Here is a 16,253-nt window from a genome sequence, read left to right as displayed (position 1 = left end):
CCAGAAGGTGCATCCTTGTGGCAGGAGCTTGTGGAGAGAGAGAGGCTCTTGCATCAACAGAAGCCGCTGGGTGTTGAGGGAAGGAGATGACTTACAGCAGACAAGAGTGGGTGTGTGCAGGGAGGGGCTCAGGACCGGTGGGAGTCTCGGATCAACTAGTGTAACCCAGACTGGCCTGATCTCACCAACAGGTTAAACTGATTCCTACCATAGTAGCGCCAAGAGTTAGGTGTTGTTTTAAATACCTGCAGCTGCACAGCCATTTTAGCTGGGGGAGGGGAATCATGAGTTAGCCAGAGTGCTTTCTATAGTGATTCAAAAAAATTTTTTAAAGGCACATTTTCAGGTCTGGAAGTGGGGAGGGAGAACTTTGCAGTGGGCTCTTAAAGAAGCAAGTAGCCGGGATTGCTGATGCTGGCAGCAGGCAGTGAAACCAGGGCTTCTGTTGTAGTGGGCATCACTCTTGTTCACCTTGTCCCTTTGATTATTAAAAACAGTTACCTCTGGGCCAGGACAGCTAGAAACAATAAAACAGCCAAGCAAGGCTTCACCACGTAACTAGCTGTGTGATCACTGACGAGTTACTTGACCTCTCTGTGCCTCAGTTTCCTCATTTGTATAGTAAGGACAATAAGAACACCAATCTTACAGGTAGATGATGCAGAGTTTATATATATATCAGAGGCCCAATGCACGAAATTCATGCAAGAGTAGGCCTTTGCAACCCCAGCTGCCTCGGCAGCCTTCGAAGCCCTGGCTTCGTCCGGAAGGTCATCCAGAAGGTTGCCGGGGTCCAACCCCAGCGGGTCCAGGGGTCCCCAAAGGTGTGGACGGAGTCAGCGAAGAAGAAAGGACACAGAGACAGGGTTCAGTTGATCAGCAGCCTAGCCAGGATCTCCAGCCAAGTTCTGGTCCAGATCTCCAGAGAGGTTCTGCTTAGGATCTCCAGCCAGGTTCTGTACAGGTTCTCCAGCCAGGTTCAGTCACCAGGTTCTAGTCAGGTTCTCTTGCCAATTTTTGTAGTCAGGTTCAGTCCAGGATCTATTGCCATGTTCTCTCCAATGAAGTTCTTCTATCTCCAGGTTCCGTGTAGGTTCTGTCTTCTGAATTCTGTTCTAAGCTCTGTCTCTTTCTGTCTTGTTACATCTGTATTTATACCAGTTGATTCAATCCCATCAATCTCTATTCCAAAGGTTAGGGCGTTTCTTATCTCCATTCCAGGGAGTAACGATTATGTAGCTTAAGCATGATTGTTCGTAGTTAAAATGATTAATTACCCGCCTGGCACTTAGTTAAGGGGTTTTATTCCCTCCCTAACTTCAGGGGAAAATCCCTACCTGGGGAAACAACCTTTCTCAGAGGTGACCTTGGTTAAAACACATAGTGCCAAGAAGGTGAGCAAACATATTAAGAAAAGTATGCCATATATGCCAGGTCCCTTGAAACAGCAAGCATGGACCGGCTCCCGGCAAATTCCCCCTTTTTTATTTTTTAAAAGCAGGCATTAAAAAGAAAAACCTGAAATGCTCTCTTATATCCATTTTAAGAGTAGGATTGGCGCTTTCCGCTATTACCTGAGTCCTGATCTATCACCCCAGGGAGAGCTTGCCAATCCTGCACTTTCCCAGGGTAGAAAGGCTGCAGTGGGGTTAAGGATAAGGCTCCTTGGGCCTACCTTCTCCCATGCCATTACATTTACCTTTCCTTCCTCAGAAAAGCATGGACATACTTCTTGTATAAAACGTTCTGTCTGACTGGGAGTAACCTTAATTCCTCTGCTAGCAAGCACATATGTTAAAAGATCAATACAGAGTCTTTTTTCTTTAGACTCAGTATGGCACATCTTCTTAATCTAAAGATCAATACAGAGTCTTCTTTCTTTGGACTCAGTATGGCACATCTTCTCAATCTAAGGATCAATACAGAGTCTTCTTTCTTTGGACTCAGTATGGCACATCTTCTCAATCTAAGTTCTGTACTATCCACCTTCTTACCCTACTTATCCTCTATAGGGGGGTCTGTAGCACCCTGGTGGAGTCCTATCCGTCCCGAGTGTGGGGTTCTCAATGGGGGGGGGCTTACCTAAGGGAATCCTGTTCCAGGGGTTCCCAAAGGTGTGGACGGAGTCGGCGAAGACTATCCACCCTCTTCCTACGGTGGAGTCTGATCCGTCCCGAGTGTGGAGGTTCTCAATGGGGCGGCTTACCTAAGGGAATCCTGTTCCAGGGGTTCCCAAAGGTGTGGACGGAGTCGGCGAAGACTATCCACCCTCTTCCTACGGTGGAGTCCGATCCGTCCCGAGTGTGGGGCGCTTACCTAGGGGTCCCTGTTCGGGCGCCAGATGCCGGGGTCCAACCCCAGCGGGTCCAGGGGTCCCCAAAGGTGTGGACGGAGTCAGCGAAGAAGAAAGGACACAGAGACAGGGTTCAGTTGATCAGCAGCCTAGCCAGGATCTCCAGCCAAGTTCTGGTCCAGATCTCCAGAGAGGTTCTGCTTAGGATCTCCAGCCAGGTTCTGTACAGGTTCTCCAGCCAGGTTCAGTCACCAGGTTCTAGTCAGGTTCTCTTGCCAATTTTTGTAGTCAGGTTCAGTCCAGGATCTATTGCCATGTTCTCTCCAATGAAGTTCTTCTATCTCCAGGTTCCGTGTAGGTTCTGTCTTCTGAATTCTGTTCTAAGCTCTGTCTCTTTCTGTCTTGTTACATCTGTATTTATACCAGTTGATTCAATCCCATCAATCTCTATTCCAAAGGTTAGGGCGTTTCTTATCTCCATTCCAGGGAGTAACGATTATGTAGCTTAAGCATGATTGTTCGTAGTTAAAATGATTAATTACCCGCCTGGCACTTAGTTAAGGGGTTTTATTCCCTCCCTAACTTCAGGGGAAAATCCCTACCTGGGGAAACAACCTTTCTCAGAGGTGACCTTGGTTAAAACACATAGTGCCAAGAAGGTGAGCAAACATATTAAGAAAAGTATGCCATATATGCCAGGTCCCTTGAAACAGCAAGCATGGACCGGCTCCCGGCAGAAGGTCATCTGGACGGTCATTCCACTGTTCAGCCATTCGGTTGATTTGCATATTAAGCTTTTATTATTATAGATACACACACACATATGTACACAATATGTGTGTGTATGTATTACTTAGAAAGAGCACCTGGCACATAGTTAAGTTCTGTGTACTACCATTAATACTTAAAAAATATTTACTATAATAGGAATATTTTACTGTATTGTGTGTCATTCAATTTATATTAGTGGCAAATCTTTTTTCCAGTTCTGTTGAGATATAATTGACATATAACATTGTACGAGTTGTACAACATAACATAATGATATATGTTATATTGCAAAATGATCACCACAGTAAGTTTAATTAATATCCATCACCTCAGTTACAAATTTATTTCCTTGTGATGAAAACTTTTAATGAGTTACTCTCAGCAACTGTCAAATAATACAGTATATTAACTAAAGTCATCATGTTGTGCATTACACCCCAGAACTTATTTATAATGGAAGTTCCTATCTTTTTATCACCTTCACCCAGTACCCACACCTTCCATCCTCCTGCCTCTGGCAACCACAAACCTGGTCTCTGTTCCTCTGACTTCATTCTTTTTTTTTTTTTTTTTTAGATTCACATATAAGTGAGATCATACAGTATTTGTATTTGTCTTTCTCTGCCTGACTTATTTCACTTAACATAATGCCCTCGGGGTCTATCCATGTTGTGACAAATGGCTGGATTTCTTCTGTTTTTATGGCTTAGTAGTATGATATTGTTTATATATATATTACATATAGGCAATATTGATAATAGTGTTACATTGTTAATATATAATGTTATATATAAATCACATCTCCTTTATCCAGTCATCTGTTCAACACTTAGGTTGTTTTCCTGTCTTGGGTAATGCTGCAACTATCTCTTTAGGATAGTGATTTTATTTCTTTTGGATAAAAACCCAGAAGTGGAAATACTGGGTCATATGGTAGCTCTATTTTTAATTTTTCGAGGAACCTCCTTACTGTTTTCCATAGTAGCTGCACCGATTTACTACGTTCCCACCAACAGTGCACAAGGGTTCCCTTCCCTCCACATCCTCGCCAGCACGTTACCTCTTGTCTTTGCAATGAGGTGATATCTCATTATGGTTTTTATTTGCAGGGAAATGTCTCTAAATTCATGTCTTTCATTGTTGGAAGCAGTGTCATCCAAGGCCATATTATTTTGCAATATTCAAAATACTTTTCAATGAATGTATCTGGTTAAGTCCATGTTGCTTTGGAAGGCAGCCAGAATGTCTTAATGTCTGATTTTTTAAATCCTGAAAGATTTCTTTCCAAGGAAAGATCCTGGAGATTAACTTTCCTGCTTATGATGTCTATAAAAACTGTCTTCACCCTTATTTCTGATGCTTGATGTGACCCCAAACCAAATTTATCACAAATTTATCACTCACTTCCCTGATGAGTAATGATGCTCTGAAGGGGACAAGATACAGTCGTGTGTTTTCTAGAAAGAGCATGCAGGGAAGAGGCCAAATATCACCTCCCACCCTCACCCACCCCCTCACCACAATGTTGGGACTAGCTGAAGGTGTCCTTGTAAATGATGGCCTGAAACCTTCCTCCTCACCCTCCCCGCCCTGCCCCAAGGGTGGGAAATGCCCCATGACCTGGCACCATGGCTGCCTCTTGAGGATGGGAATGAGCCAGAGAGCAGAAAGGGCCTACAAAATGTGGGGTACAGGAGGCGCATCTCTGCTGAGCCCCTTCCTTCGGTTTCTGCAAAGTTCTCTCCAGGAGTGATATTCAAATTATTTAACAACTCCAGTTGCTAATTATTTAACAACCCCAACTCCAATCCCACCTGAACCAAATATTATCTTTTTAATTGCTGTATGATGAGACACGAAGGGCAGGGCTGTCCAAGAAGCCCCAGTGGGCGGCCAGAGTAGAAGGGCAGGTCCTCAGGTCCCTATTTACTAAACATAAAGAGCATTTTTACATGTAATGACCAGACCAGGCGTAGTGCTTATGGGCAGGCCTGCCCTCTGGCTTTCTCTGGCTCTGTCTGGAAGAAGAAATCTGATGGGTGAGAGCGACTGCTGCTATTCATTGCCTTTCCTAAAGGACCCCACTCCCACCTAGGTTCTTATCTTCTGACCAGATGGAACCTGGGATAACTTACTACCTGCATAGAGGAGTATAATCTTTCATTAATGATCAAAGGAGAGAGAGAGAGAAAGAAAGAGAGAGAGAGAGAGAGAGAGAGAGAGAGAGGCCAGATTCTAGTTCAAAACCTTTCGGTGATTTCCACCTTGGCCCTTGGTGTCCTTGGGTAAACCTTTGGCTTCTAAGATTCCTGCATTTATTCATTGGCACAAAAGCGCCACATTGAAAGGGAGAGAGGCACTGGACTAGGCCCCCTGGGCTTATTTGCATTTTCAAAAAGGGAATTCAAGGGGCTCAATATTTTGCCTAAACAAATAAATAAATAAAGCCCTGCCTCAGTTCCACAGGGGCCTTGCCGGACCCTCTAAGTCACGCCATGGCCACTCCATCTACTCGTAAGTTTGGTCCAGTATGACTGAAATCTCTAAATTGAGCTTTAAAAAGAGGAAGACTAGGAAATCTGAATTAGATGAGAACCCTGAAAAAAGAGTTGGAATGTATTAGGAGAGTAAATGTACGAATGGCTTGAATGTGTATACACTGAGTGGCCAGATTATTATGACCACCTGGGATATATATACATATAGTATACCTCTATATAGTATATACTATATATATATACTAGATACTAGATACTAGAAGGGTGGGCAAACTTGACTCGAGGGCCACAATGGGTTCTTAAACTGGACTCAGAAGAAGGAGCTGTGGCCGTGTTTCCCAACGTTGCCATGTTAACACTGCTGCTGGTGAGGGAGCGGAGGGGAGAGCAAGAGAACCCTCCGCTCTTTCGGCTCCGCGGGCCGGATAGAACAGCCGAATGGGCCGGATCCGGCCCTCGGGCCGTAGTTTGCCCACGGCTGTATAAACTAGATACTATATATCCCACGTTCAAAGGCTGTTAAATCGCGTTGTTTGCCCATGTTTTCAGAAAAAATCACTTCTACTGTCGTGGTAAACAACCTGCTTCCCTATTTATAATGGTCTGGCCCTCTAGCAACTTCAGCACGAAATTATAGCTAATTTGCCTACAAACATCAGGTGGTCATAATAATCTGGCCACTCAGTGTATAGAGAGAAAATTAACACTGAATCAGTGATGTTAGAGCACTAAACTTTTCCAAAAAATTCAGGCAGCCCTGAGGGTGTAGTAGACCATCCCAGCCAAGAGGCGATGCCTGCTGTGAGCCTGCAGCCCAGCTAGCTGGTAGCTTTATGTGCACAACAAAGACCATCACATCTGCCTACATTTCAGCAGGTAGCAAGACACTGATAGATTCTGATAGACAGTGGGGACTGGCTCCTCCAAATCAAAAATCTGGGGATGGAATAAATGCCTGCAGGGTCTTTCAATCTACTGAATGCTCTCATGAACACCCTCAACTCCCTAACTCCCACCTCACCTGCCCTGCCCACCCCTACACCTAGATCTAGCAATGGTTTGTCTCTCCTCTTCACTCCCAGGAGGCTGATCACGTCTGAAGAGAACTGCCAACCAAGTATGCTGGTGAGGCCACTGCACACTCAGGAGGCCTTCAGCGTGCTTAGCAAATTTTATCTCATCTTTCTGGAGCCTCAGATTTCATCCTCACACTACCTCTCCCAAACGCTTGCCACTGTCCCAGAGATCCCCGTCCTACCTCTGACTTTTCTATTCTCCATAGACAAGCTGCTCCTCTGTCTCAGTGAAAAAGCAGAGGCTGTCCTGTGAGAAACCCTTCCACTTCGGGTAACACGTGCGCTGATGTCCTCCTCCAACACCCTCTCTCCGAAGCAGCTGCCCCTTCTCCCTCTCTTTCCTCTGTGTTCTTCATTTTGTGTCCCCTCTCACTTCATCTCTGCCTCTGGTATCTTTCCTTGCCACGGTCTTCCTCCCCTCTGCCTACAAAAGTATGCCAGCCTCCTTCAACCTTCAAAATGGCTCAGACTTCCTTTCTCCTTCAAGCTACTCGCTTCTTTCTCCTTTCCTTTCATCTGCAAACTTCTTTGTAGGCACTCCACAATTCCTCCCATTCACTTCAACCTGCTGCCCTCTGACCTCCAACCCCATGATTTCTCCAGTCTATCTCTTGCAAATGAATTCCCTGGGCAGTGGTTTCTGCTCATGCCTCATTCTATAACAGCTGTAGGCACTGCTGACTCCTCTCTCCCACAACACTACTAGACTACATGCTTAAAAATGATGGAGATGATAAATTTTGTTATGTGTTTTTTCCACAAGTAAAAGGGGGGAGGGGAAGATCTTGCAGTAAAGCTGCAATTCTCTGCAATCCCACTAGTAAATCACACTAAGTCAAATCAAATCATCACATTCCTGTTCAAATAATGGCAACTATTTTTATTCGGTTCGTTGGGACAGGATAATGTGCGTGCACTCACAAGTTCTCCCCATATAAACAGAGGTCTATTCTTTGTTTTGTTTGTAATGGCCTTGTAGGTCTCTTAGGAACAGTTCGTTTTTAAAGAATTTATGTAGAAGATCATGTTTAACTCACTATTGAATTTCAAGGATAGTTCAACATATAAGCCCGTTGGACATCGCCAATGACAAATTGCAAAGGGCAAAAATGAATCAAGACGTTGATGTGCCTTAAATGAAATAAAAATAAAGTCTTCAGGTAATGTTCCCCACATCTTTAAGCATAACATTTAATTTTCAGGGCCAGACAACCAAGCCTAACATCACCAAACGGGTTTACTGACAGTGTGTTTAATAGCAACCTGACTCGTACAAGCAGCTCCTTAGCCTGGACCCGTCATGCTCCCTGGAGTCCTTTCCAGCCTCCACCCATTCCCACTTGGACACTCCTCACCCTGCAGCTGACAAGATTATTTCTCACTGACACACTGAGCTCTGCCATGGCCTGCCCTCACCTCTGGAGTTCCGCAGCCCACGCCCCACACACCAGTCTGTGCTCACGTTCACCTTGCCCTCATGGCTTCCCTCATTCCCATCCACCTGGCCTCACAGCTTGCCTTATAGCCTACCACCACATCCTCACCCCTGCTGGTGAACTGGAAAGGCGTGAGCTATCATTAAAGACAAATGGGTTCCACCCTACCTGGTTGCTCCATGGTTAGAGTGTTGGCCCACAGACTAAAGGGTCTCAAGTTCAATTCCTGGTCAAGGGCACATACCTCAGTTGCAGGCTCAATCTCCAGCCCAGGTCAGGGCATGTGTGGGAGGCAACCAACCGATGTGTCTCTCTCCACATCGATGTTTCTCTCCCTTTCGCTCCCCCTTCTCCCTTCCTTTCACCCTCTCTCTAACAACAACAACAAAAATCAATAGAAATATATACTTGGGTAAGGATTAAAAAGAATAATAATTAATTAAAAAATAAAGATAAGTGGGTTCCCATAGAGATCTTCCTCTATCAATTCAAGGTAAATCCTTTGAACCTTAATTTCCTTACATGAAAAATTATGAAATTGGGATCATATTGTCTCTAAGGTTACCTTATATTCATACCTCTGTAAGTGAGTCTACTCTTTTCTTTCCAGACCAAGATTCCCTGGTCTGTAATTCTCAATCCTGGTTACATATCAAAACCACAAGGGGTTTAGACAATAAGTTTGAAAGAGACCATTAAACTCAATCTTCACTGTAGGACTTCTCAGAGCCTTTAGTAGGATAATTTGCATTGTGAATTTCTAAGCTTATTTTTACCTTTGAACTCTTCCTTGGACTATCCCTACCCCCACCCACTGACATACAGACATCTGAAAGGACATTTGTATTCTGCCAAAAACTGTGTAGGAAACATAACCCTAGAGAATGTTAAAGCAACTGATTCCCGAGTTCTGAGGTGCAACATTTTCCCTGCCCTAAAGCAGTGATGGCGAACCTTTTGAGCTCGGCGTGTCAGCATTTTAAAAAACCCTAACTTAACTCTGGTGCCATGTCACATATAGAATTTTTTTGATATTTGCAACCATAGTAAAAAAAAGACTTATATTTTTTATATTTATTTTATATATTTAAATGCCATTTAACAAAGAAAAATCAACCAAAAAAATGAGTTTGCGTGTCACCTCTGACACGTGTGTCATAGGTTCACCATCACTGCCCTAAAGCAATAGCAGTCCTAGGAGAGATATTCTGATCTTAATTGCCCAGACATTTGGTCTAATAGCCTTGCATAGATAAGCCCACAAAAGTTTGGGAGTTGGAATTGAGTCTTCTGCCTAAAATTGGGCCTTAAGTGAAAGAATCGGCTATGAGTTTGGGGTGTGTGTGTGTGTGTAAGAATTCAGAACCATAACCTCTCAGTTTTAAAGTTCAAATATGTACGTACTACTTGGAGTTCTGTAAATTACAAGCTGAGAAGGTCACAGTGTGGAAGTGTTTAGGAATCTGCAGAAGGAAACTTGAGTCCTCTCTGGCAGGTTGATCCCGCAATCCAGTCCTCATAGGATTCCCATAGGTAAATGCAAACTACACATGAGCTCATAATCCAAAATTACCAAAAACACAAGAAGTATGATTACTCAGGCTCCTTGGGGTTTTACTAAACATGGAAAGTACAAAAGACCAGAAATCAGATGAGGAACTCAGGCCCAGCCAACTGTCTCTCCTTTCTTGTCTCCAAAGTTAACACTAGTTGTTAAGTAGCAGATGCACCAAAAGTTCTCTAGATATCATCATTTTTCCTATAAAATGAAGGCTGTCCCTAAAAATATCGCTGCATATGGAATTCCAGCCCCATGAAAATAACTGGACTAGTGGGGAGGATGGGGTTCAGAGCAGATCATTCAAAACGGTGCAATCTATTAAAATAAACTAAAAATCTCACCATTTGAAGCATCTTACATTTTTAATTAAAATAATACAACAGTGAATGTAGCACTTTTCCTTGATTTAAAAAAAAATAAACACAAACTCTCCTGGTGGGTGAGGATGATGTAGCACTGCGGCTTTGAGTTACGGAGGCAGGACGGAAGGAAGGGCATTCTTAGATCCAAGTGTCACGACAGAGGTGGATGGCTGTGACTCATTGTCTTGTTATTCCTCTGCACCGGCTTAAAATAGAAATCCAGCCTTTGTTGTTTTGCCAAGTTTCTCTTTTCATAACAACAAAAAAAAGCTATTTGTGTGGTTCCAAATAAGACCAAATGCCAGGAAAGTACCGTTCTGCTGTTGTCAGCAGTATAGCCTTTTCTTTGACCCGTGCTGCGTGCTTCTGATGCAGCATGTTGTCCTCACTCGTGACTTTAAATGCAACGCCTAGGGAGCCAGGGTGGCTATCGCCTGGAGGAGGAAGAGGGTAGACTGTTCTATATTCCATTGCCCAGGACTGTCGCAGCAGAGTTATAGCAAGAACGAGTCAAGTGGCCAGGATCAAATCCTACAAAGTAGGAGCTGAATTTGGATACTTCTGGAGAAAAAGAAACAAGTGTAATAAACTCACTATGTGCTTAATTTCACCTTCACATTTTATAAAATAAATTTTAAGAAAGAGCTTTATGGAGACTTAAATAGTTGAACTTGACTCGTAAAACCAGAATAAGTTCCCAGGTGTCAAGCAGGACCTGGGCATGTGTGATCTTTCTACTGTATTTATGCCAACCTAACGATATCTCCACGTCTTCCATCATGACTATTTCCAGCAGCCAAACTAAGAGGCATACATGAAAGCTTGATTTTGTTTTGACTTAACAGTGGCCAGTAAGATTTCAATTTAATAAGCTTCTACCTGGTCTTTTCTGGCTCTCTTTCCTTACCTATATAACATTCATTGTCAAATCTGATGCCACCTCACGTCTACCTAAACAAAGGTGGCTAAAACCAGGGCTAAAAGCACGGATAAGTGGGGAGAGGAGGCATATCTCCCAATGCACAGCAGAGACAGTTTCAAGAAATTCTCAGGTAGCCAAGAAACATTACTAGAATTCAGAAGTTCCATATCCCACCTCATTTTTCATACCCCCATTTACTTCACCAGTCCACCCACTAATGCCAAACGGACTCCAGGGCAGCTACGCCAAGGAGGCAAATGGTCACTTTCTGCCCATCCACGATACGTAAGCTGAAGACAGCAGTAAGTGGTGGGGTGGGGTGGGCCTCAAGAGGAGAAATAAGAAAAATGTCGCCGGATCCCTCCCCGCCCCCCCCACCCCGCACTGCCATTTGGTTCTACCATGTTGTGTTTATAGATACGTTTGTTGAGGAATTTTCTTTTTACACATTTGATTAAGGATCCTTTCAAGCTTATCTATCTTTAAGTTGTTCCTTCTAATGAGAAAAGAGCTGAGGAGCCCACTCCCAACCAAGAGGAAGCTCCTAGAACCTTCTGAGGAAGGAGTGGGCCAAGTTGAGCCTACACTTGGTCGTGCTCAGCAGAATCTAGTTTGCATTCATGATGGAAATACTTTCTAGTCATACTACTTGGAAGCAGAGAATGATGCAATTAATCTTTTAATTACCATTGAAAGTGCTATTAAAAAACCATCGGGTTACCTGAGACCCCATGAACAGGAACTTGCCTGTTCTGTGAGGTCACAGACTTCCTGGGGAGGTGTACTTATTGGTGATCTGCTGAATGAATAGGTGTTAACGGGGGTATATACAGGGGTGCGATAAAGCAGGAAGGGATAACAAGCATTTAGGCAGATGCTGCAAGTGAGAATCAGCAGGATGCGTGGAAGGAACAAGAAGGTGACCCGGAGGCTGAAGTGCAGGGGAGAGTGGAGAGGAGTCAGGTGGACAAGTGGTAGGGCCACATCATGCAGGCCTATGGGGGTGGGGCAGTTAGCATTTTATCCCGTGAGCCCTGGGCCACTACACAGCAAGGAGGCAGCGGCGCTGATTCAATAGCTGCCCACCTGCTCCTTCAGGCGACGTGCACTCTGGACGGGGGGGTGGGGGGCGGGGGGGGGTAAGGTGGAGAAGGCTGACATGTCCCTGTGCTTAGGTCACTTCTTTGGGTGGCCCATATGCTGGTCTTGGCAGGAGGTTTTGGCTCATTTGGAGACAGTCTATTCAGTTTCAAGGCTTGGAAAAATCATCTCATGACTTCAATTTAGCCTGTCTAGATCACACTTTGAAATACTCCCCTGCCCTCCTATGGGCGAGCTGCTCCCTGAGCCCAGTGAAAGGCTGGTGATGGGGGGGCGGGTAGTTGAGAGGGTAGTTGGGAGGGGTGCTTTGAAGCACTAGGAAATTAGGAAGACTTCTTCCTCCTTCCTGCTGAATATAGTCAGACACCCCACCAATGAGACCACATTGGAGGTGCCTAAATCCTGTTTGCCTGAACATGGTGGCATTTTTCCAGAAGCTCAGGTGCACAGTTTACGGCATGTCAGCATGAAATCTGGGTTGTAAATTAGTCCACCTTTGATTAATACTAAATTGAGTATTTTGGCACTGTCTTTTGGTTTCCCCTTGGGACATTGCTTGAATGGTTTGGCTGGAGTGGTGGGCCACTTGCTGCGGCCCTCCCCCGCTGATGGCATGTGCCCACACATATGTGGTGAAACATGCTGTTGCTGACCTCCTGTAGCCCCTGGCCGCTGCCTGAACACCAGCCTCCTTCGCTCATTTATGAAGCGCTGGCCTCTAGGCTGCTCCATCTGGAAACGACCATACATAGCCTTTTAGTTCACACAGGGGTTAAGTGAAACCTTTGTTAAAGATGCAATAAAGACAAGACACAGAGACGGCAAGAAAGGAAAAGGAGAATAATAATAACAGTCTGCGCCATCCATTGAGCACCCACTGTATACCAGGTGTTTTACAAGTATGATTGCTCATCGTGACTCAATTCCTGCCAGGTTAATGTTTGGCAGATGAGGACAGTGGAGCTCAGGGAGGTTCAAGGACTTGTCAAATCCTCAGTGAGAGAAGGGCAGGTCTGGGGTTGCAGTGAGGGAGGAAGCTGGTAGCCTTGTCAAGACAGAAGCTCAGCCGCTCTGCACCCAACCTCCAGATACCCACGGTCCTTCCCATGCACATTGCCACAGCACCCTGTCATCATCTGTCTGTCTTCCCAAATATCCTGCCCCCTCTCCCTCCCCTCCCTAACCCTGCCCAAAGAGGAAAGACACATTCTAGATGGCTGTCCCCAGCCTCCCACCCTCCCTCCCATTCCCAGGCATTTCCTGTTTTTAAATCATCAGTGCCTCTGGGACGATGGGAAATCAGCTCTGGGCAGGAATGGCCCTCCCCAGAGATTTTCTTAGTTGAGTGGGTGAGCAAAATCATGGCTTCATGCTTTCCAGAGACCTTCAGCAGGCTTCCCACAATGGCCAGGAAGTGGAGGCAGATGAAATGATAGTTTGAAACCCCCGAGACCTTAACCTCTGCTGTTCTTAATTAATTGAATGCTGTCCTTTTCAATGAGTGGAGTCTCAATCCCCAGGCTGGTGTTAATAGAGCCTCAAGCCAGTAGCCTGTCTCAACATAGAGGGATGACACGACAGATAATGGTAGCCCGGATGATAACAGTGGGAATCAGAGCCCAAATGAGATCCCAGAATACTCGTTAAGTCAGAAGAGATGTGTGCTTAGTAGGCAAGAGCTCGATGCCTACTATGCAGTCTGCTCTGCAGCTAGGAGAGCTCTCCAACTGGATCAAGGAACTGGTCCGGTGGGCAGTGCCCAAGCACCCATCCACAAGTGGTCCACACCAGCCCTGGCACTAAAACATCAAAAGACATATAATGAGCTTTGTATTTACCTGAATTCCTTAAGGAAAAGGACTGCCTTGTATGTAGCTGGCCCAAAATTCCATTAATAAGCTTGAGATGAGAAGAGGGAGCTACCAAAGGACATGGTAGAGTCACCGTGATGATGACCAAACTGCCTTGTAAAAGACTAATGAACTGCAAGGGCTTTTCTTTTGTGAAGCGAGTGTGCAAATTGGGGACACGAGTAAGGAGAGGTCGCTTACTGCCACCCAGCTGTCCTCCTTCCCTGTCCTTCTCCCATGTGTCACTCATCCTCTCATTGGATGGAAGGGGCCCCCAATTGCTGCCTGCCCAGAGTGTCCACATGTCTCTCTTCAGCCCCAGTGACAGGACAACTGCAAAATACAATCTTATAATGTTGCTATGTAAACCTTTGTACCCCTTTAAGTTCAGGGCCCTGAAAAAATCCATGGCTACCCCTTCTTTGCTGCCCACTGTTGGGAATCCATCTGCCTGACATTCACACCCTACACCCTCCCTGGATGGGTACTCCTTGGGACCAGTGACAGTTAACAGAACTAAAAACAGCTCGTGTGGTCCTTACCTGACTCCTCTCTGCAGCACCATCTTAACCTCTGTCGTGTACAATGGTTTGTTAAATATGTAGTTGTTTGAATGGATGGGTAAATGATTTCATGCATGAATGACTGGATGGATTAATGAGTGAATAAATTTGCACAATAGCTACCTGGGATAAGAGATGAAACTGTTATCTATGAAATATTTTTTCCTTTACACAAAACTACAACAAAACACCATTATGAACAGAACCCTCAGCCTAGACCATACTTTCACTAACTGAGCTACTCTGCCCACAGAAACATCATGGCATTGATTAAGCCTGTCTTGCTTGGGCCTGCTTCAATGGCAATTATGGCCACACTACCCAGACACCTCTTGAGAGCAGGCCTCTTGAAGAGCAGGTGGCTGGAGATTTCCACTGACTTGTTCTTTATTTTTTCTTTTCAGATTATCAAGGAGATGCCTCCACCTCCTGCTGAGGAAAGTGAGGTGAGTGACCAGAGCCGGGTGTAGCCAGAGGGGCGGGGTGTGGGAGTAGGGTGGAGTCAAGGCACAGAGACCGCAAAGCACTAAGTCAAGGCAAAGCCTCTAGAGCTAAGTCAGGCCCAGGCTCCCAGTGCATGTGAAGCAGCAGGCAGGGAGGTCTTTGGCTCTTTCCCAACCAAAGATGAAGATGAATGAACTAAACTGGCAGTTACAGACAGAGGCTTGGGAAGGTTTCTCCTTGCACAGATCAAATTTGAGATGCAAACAGAAACGTTTTTATCAATACAATTATTTTTCCTCTAAAAGAGACACTTTAGGGATCTCTTCTCCCTGCAGAGACTTATGCTTTATGTGTGCAGATGAGGGAAAATCAGTGATTCTAGGAACCGCCTGTTCTTTAATTTAAAACAATGTTACCTAAAGATTTGCCAGGAAGTAATGAAAATATTTTGAAAGGGGATATGCTAATATCCTGGCCATACTCTCAAATCCTCATCGTTTGAAGGAAGAAAAAATATCTTAGGCTCCACCATAAGTTGGCCAGTGAGCAGTTTGCCTGGGGTAGAATAGAGTGGAGGCATTGAAGGCTGGTGGTGAGAAGGAGCATATTGGGGGAGAGAGGGCAGGAGTGCCCGGCCAGTGGATTTCCTGGTCCTCTGATCACTTCCGGGAGAGCTGGCCAACCTGGAAGCAATGCTCACCAATTTATAAACCAGGGTACAGGTCTGAAAACCCAGGGGGACCAAAGGCTATAATGATGAAGTTTCTAGTTCATGGTCCTTAATCCCTAAGGTCTGTTGTGTGCAAACCGTGCACCACCCCCTCATCATTCCTCCTCCCAATGTCTTTGTCAAGTTTCCTACATACAGAAAGAATCGTGATTGCATTTAAAATTCCATGTGGCTCTTATATCCTGAACCATATGCATGTAAGCCAAGGGATTTAATAGCTGCCATCAATTAAAGCACATCTTGTTGGAATGCTAACTTCCTGCCCAGAAATCAGGGGAGGAAATTACATTGCCGTGCAAAGAGGAGGGAGGGGAAAAATAACACCCTCTTTACATCCACAAAAGCCTTTTCCTAATCCTTCAAGAGAAAGCACGGTGGTTAGTTCCCGCAAGTTCCAGTTTGGCAGCGCTTCTGCTGTGTGCAGCTGTCTCTTGTACTTCCAAAGAAAAATAGGTCACGACACTCTCTTGATGAGGTTGGTCTGTTTGCCCTGTTCCCTCCCCTCATTATTTTCAATTAGAGGAGTCGTTGCCCTTCCTCTGGTGCTGGCTCTACATTTGTCTTTGGAAGGTGATGTGGCAGCTACTGTGGCCAAACTATGCCAGAAGACTTAGGTGTAAGACTGTGGAGTATGGCTTACCCCAGA

General features: G+C 45.1%; 1 protein-coding gene across 1 annotated transcript in view; it reads left to right on the top strand.

The window, feature by feature from the left end:
* Nucleotides 1-16,253, top strand: part of ANTXR1 (ANTXR cell adhesion molecule 1) — a 220,469-nt gene that overhangs the window by 138,603 nt on the left and 65,613 nt on the right. Inside the window, exon 14 of the mRNA XM_059659574.1 lies at nt 14,838-14,879. Coding sequence (XP_059515557.1) covers nt 14,838-14,879 — 42 coding nt within the window. The remainder of the gene's footprint in view (nt 1-14,837; nt 14,880-16,253) is intronic.

The sequence above is a fragment of the Myotis daubentonii genome, chromosome 12 (genome assembly GCF_963259705.1).
Source record: "Myotis daubentonii chromosome 12, mMyoDau2.1, whole genome shotgun sequence".
Lineage (NCBI taxonomy): Eukaryota > Metazoa > Chordata > Mammalia > Chiroptera > Vespertilionidae > Myotis > Myotis daubentonii.
This window is presented reverse-complemented; position numbering and strand designations above follow the sequence as displayed.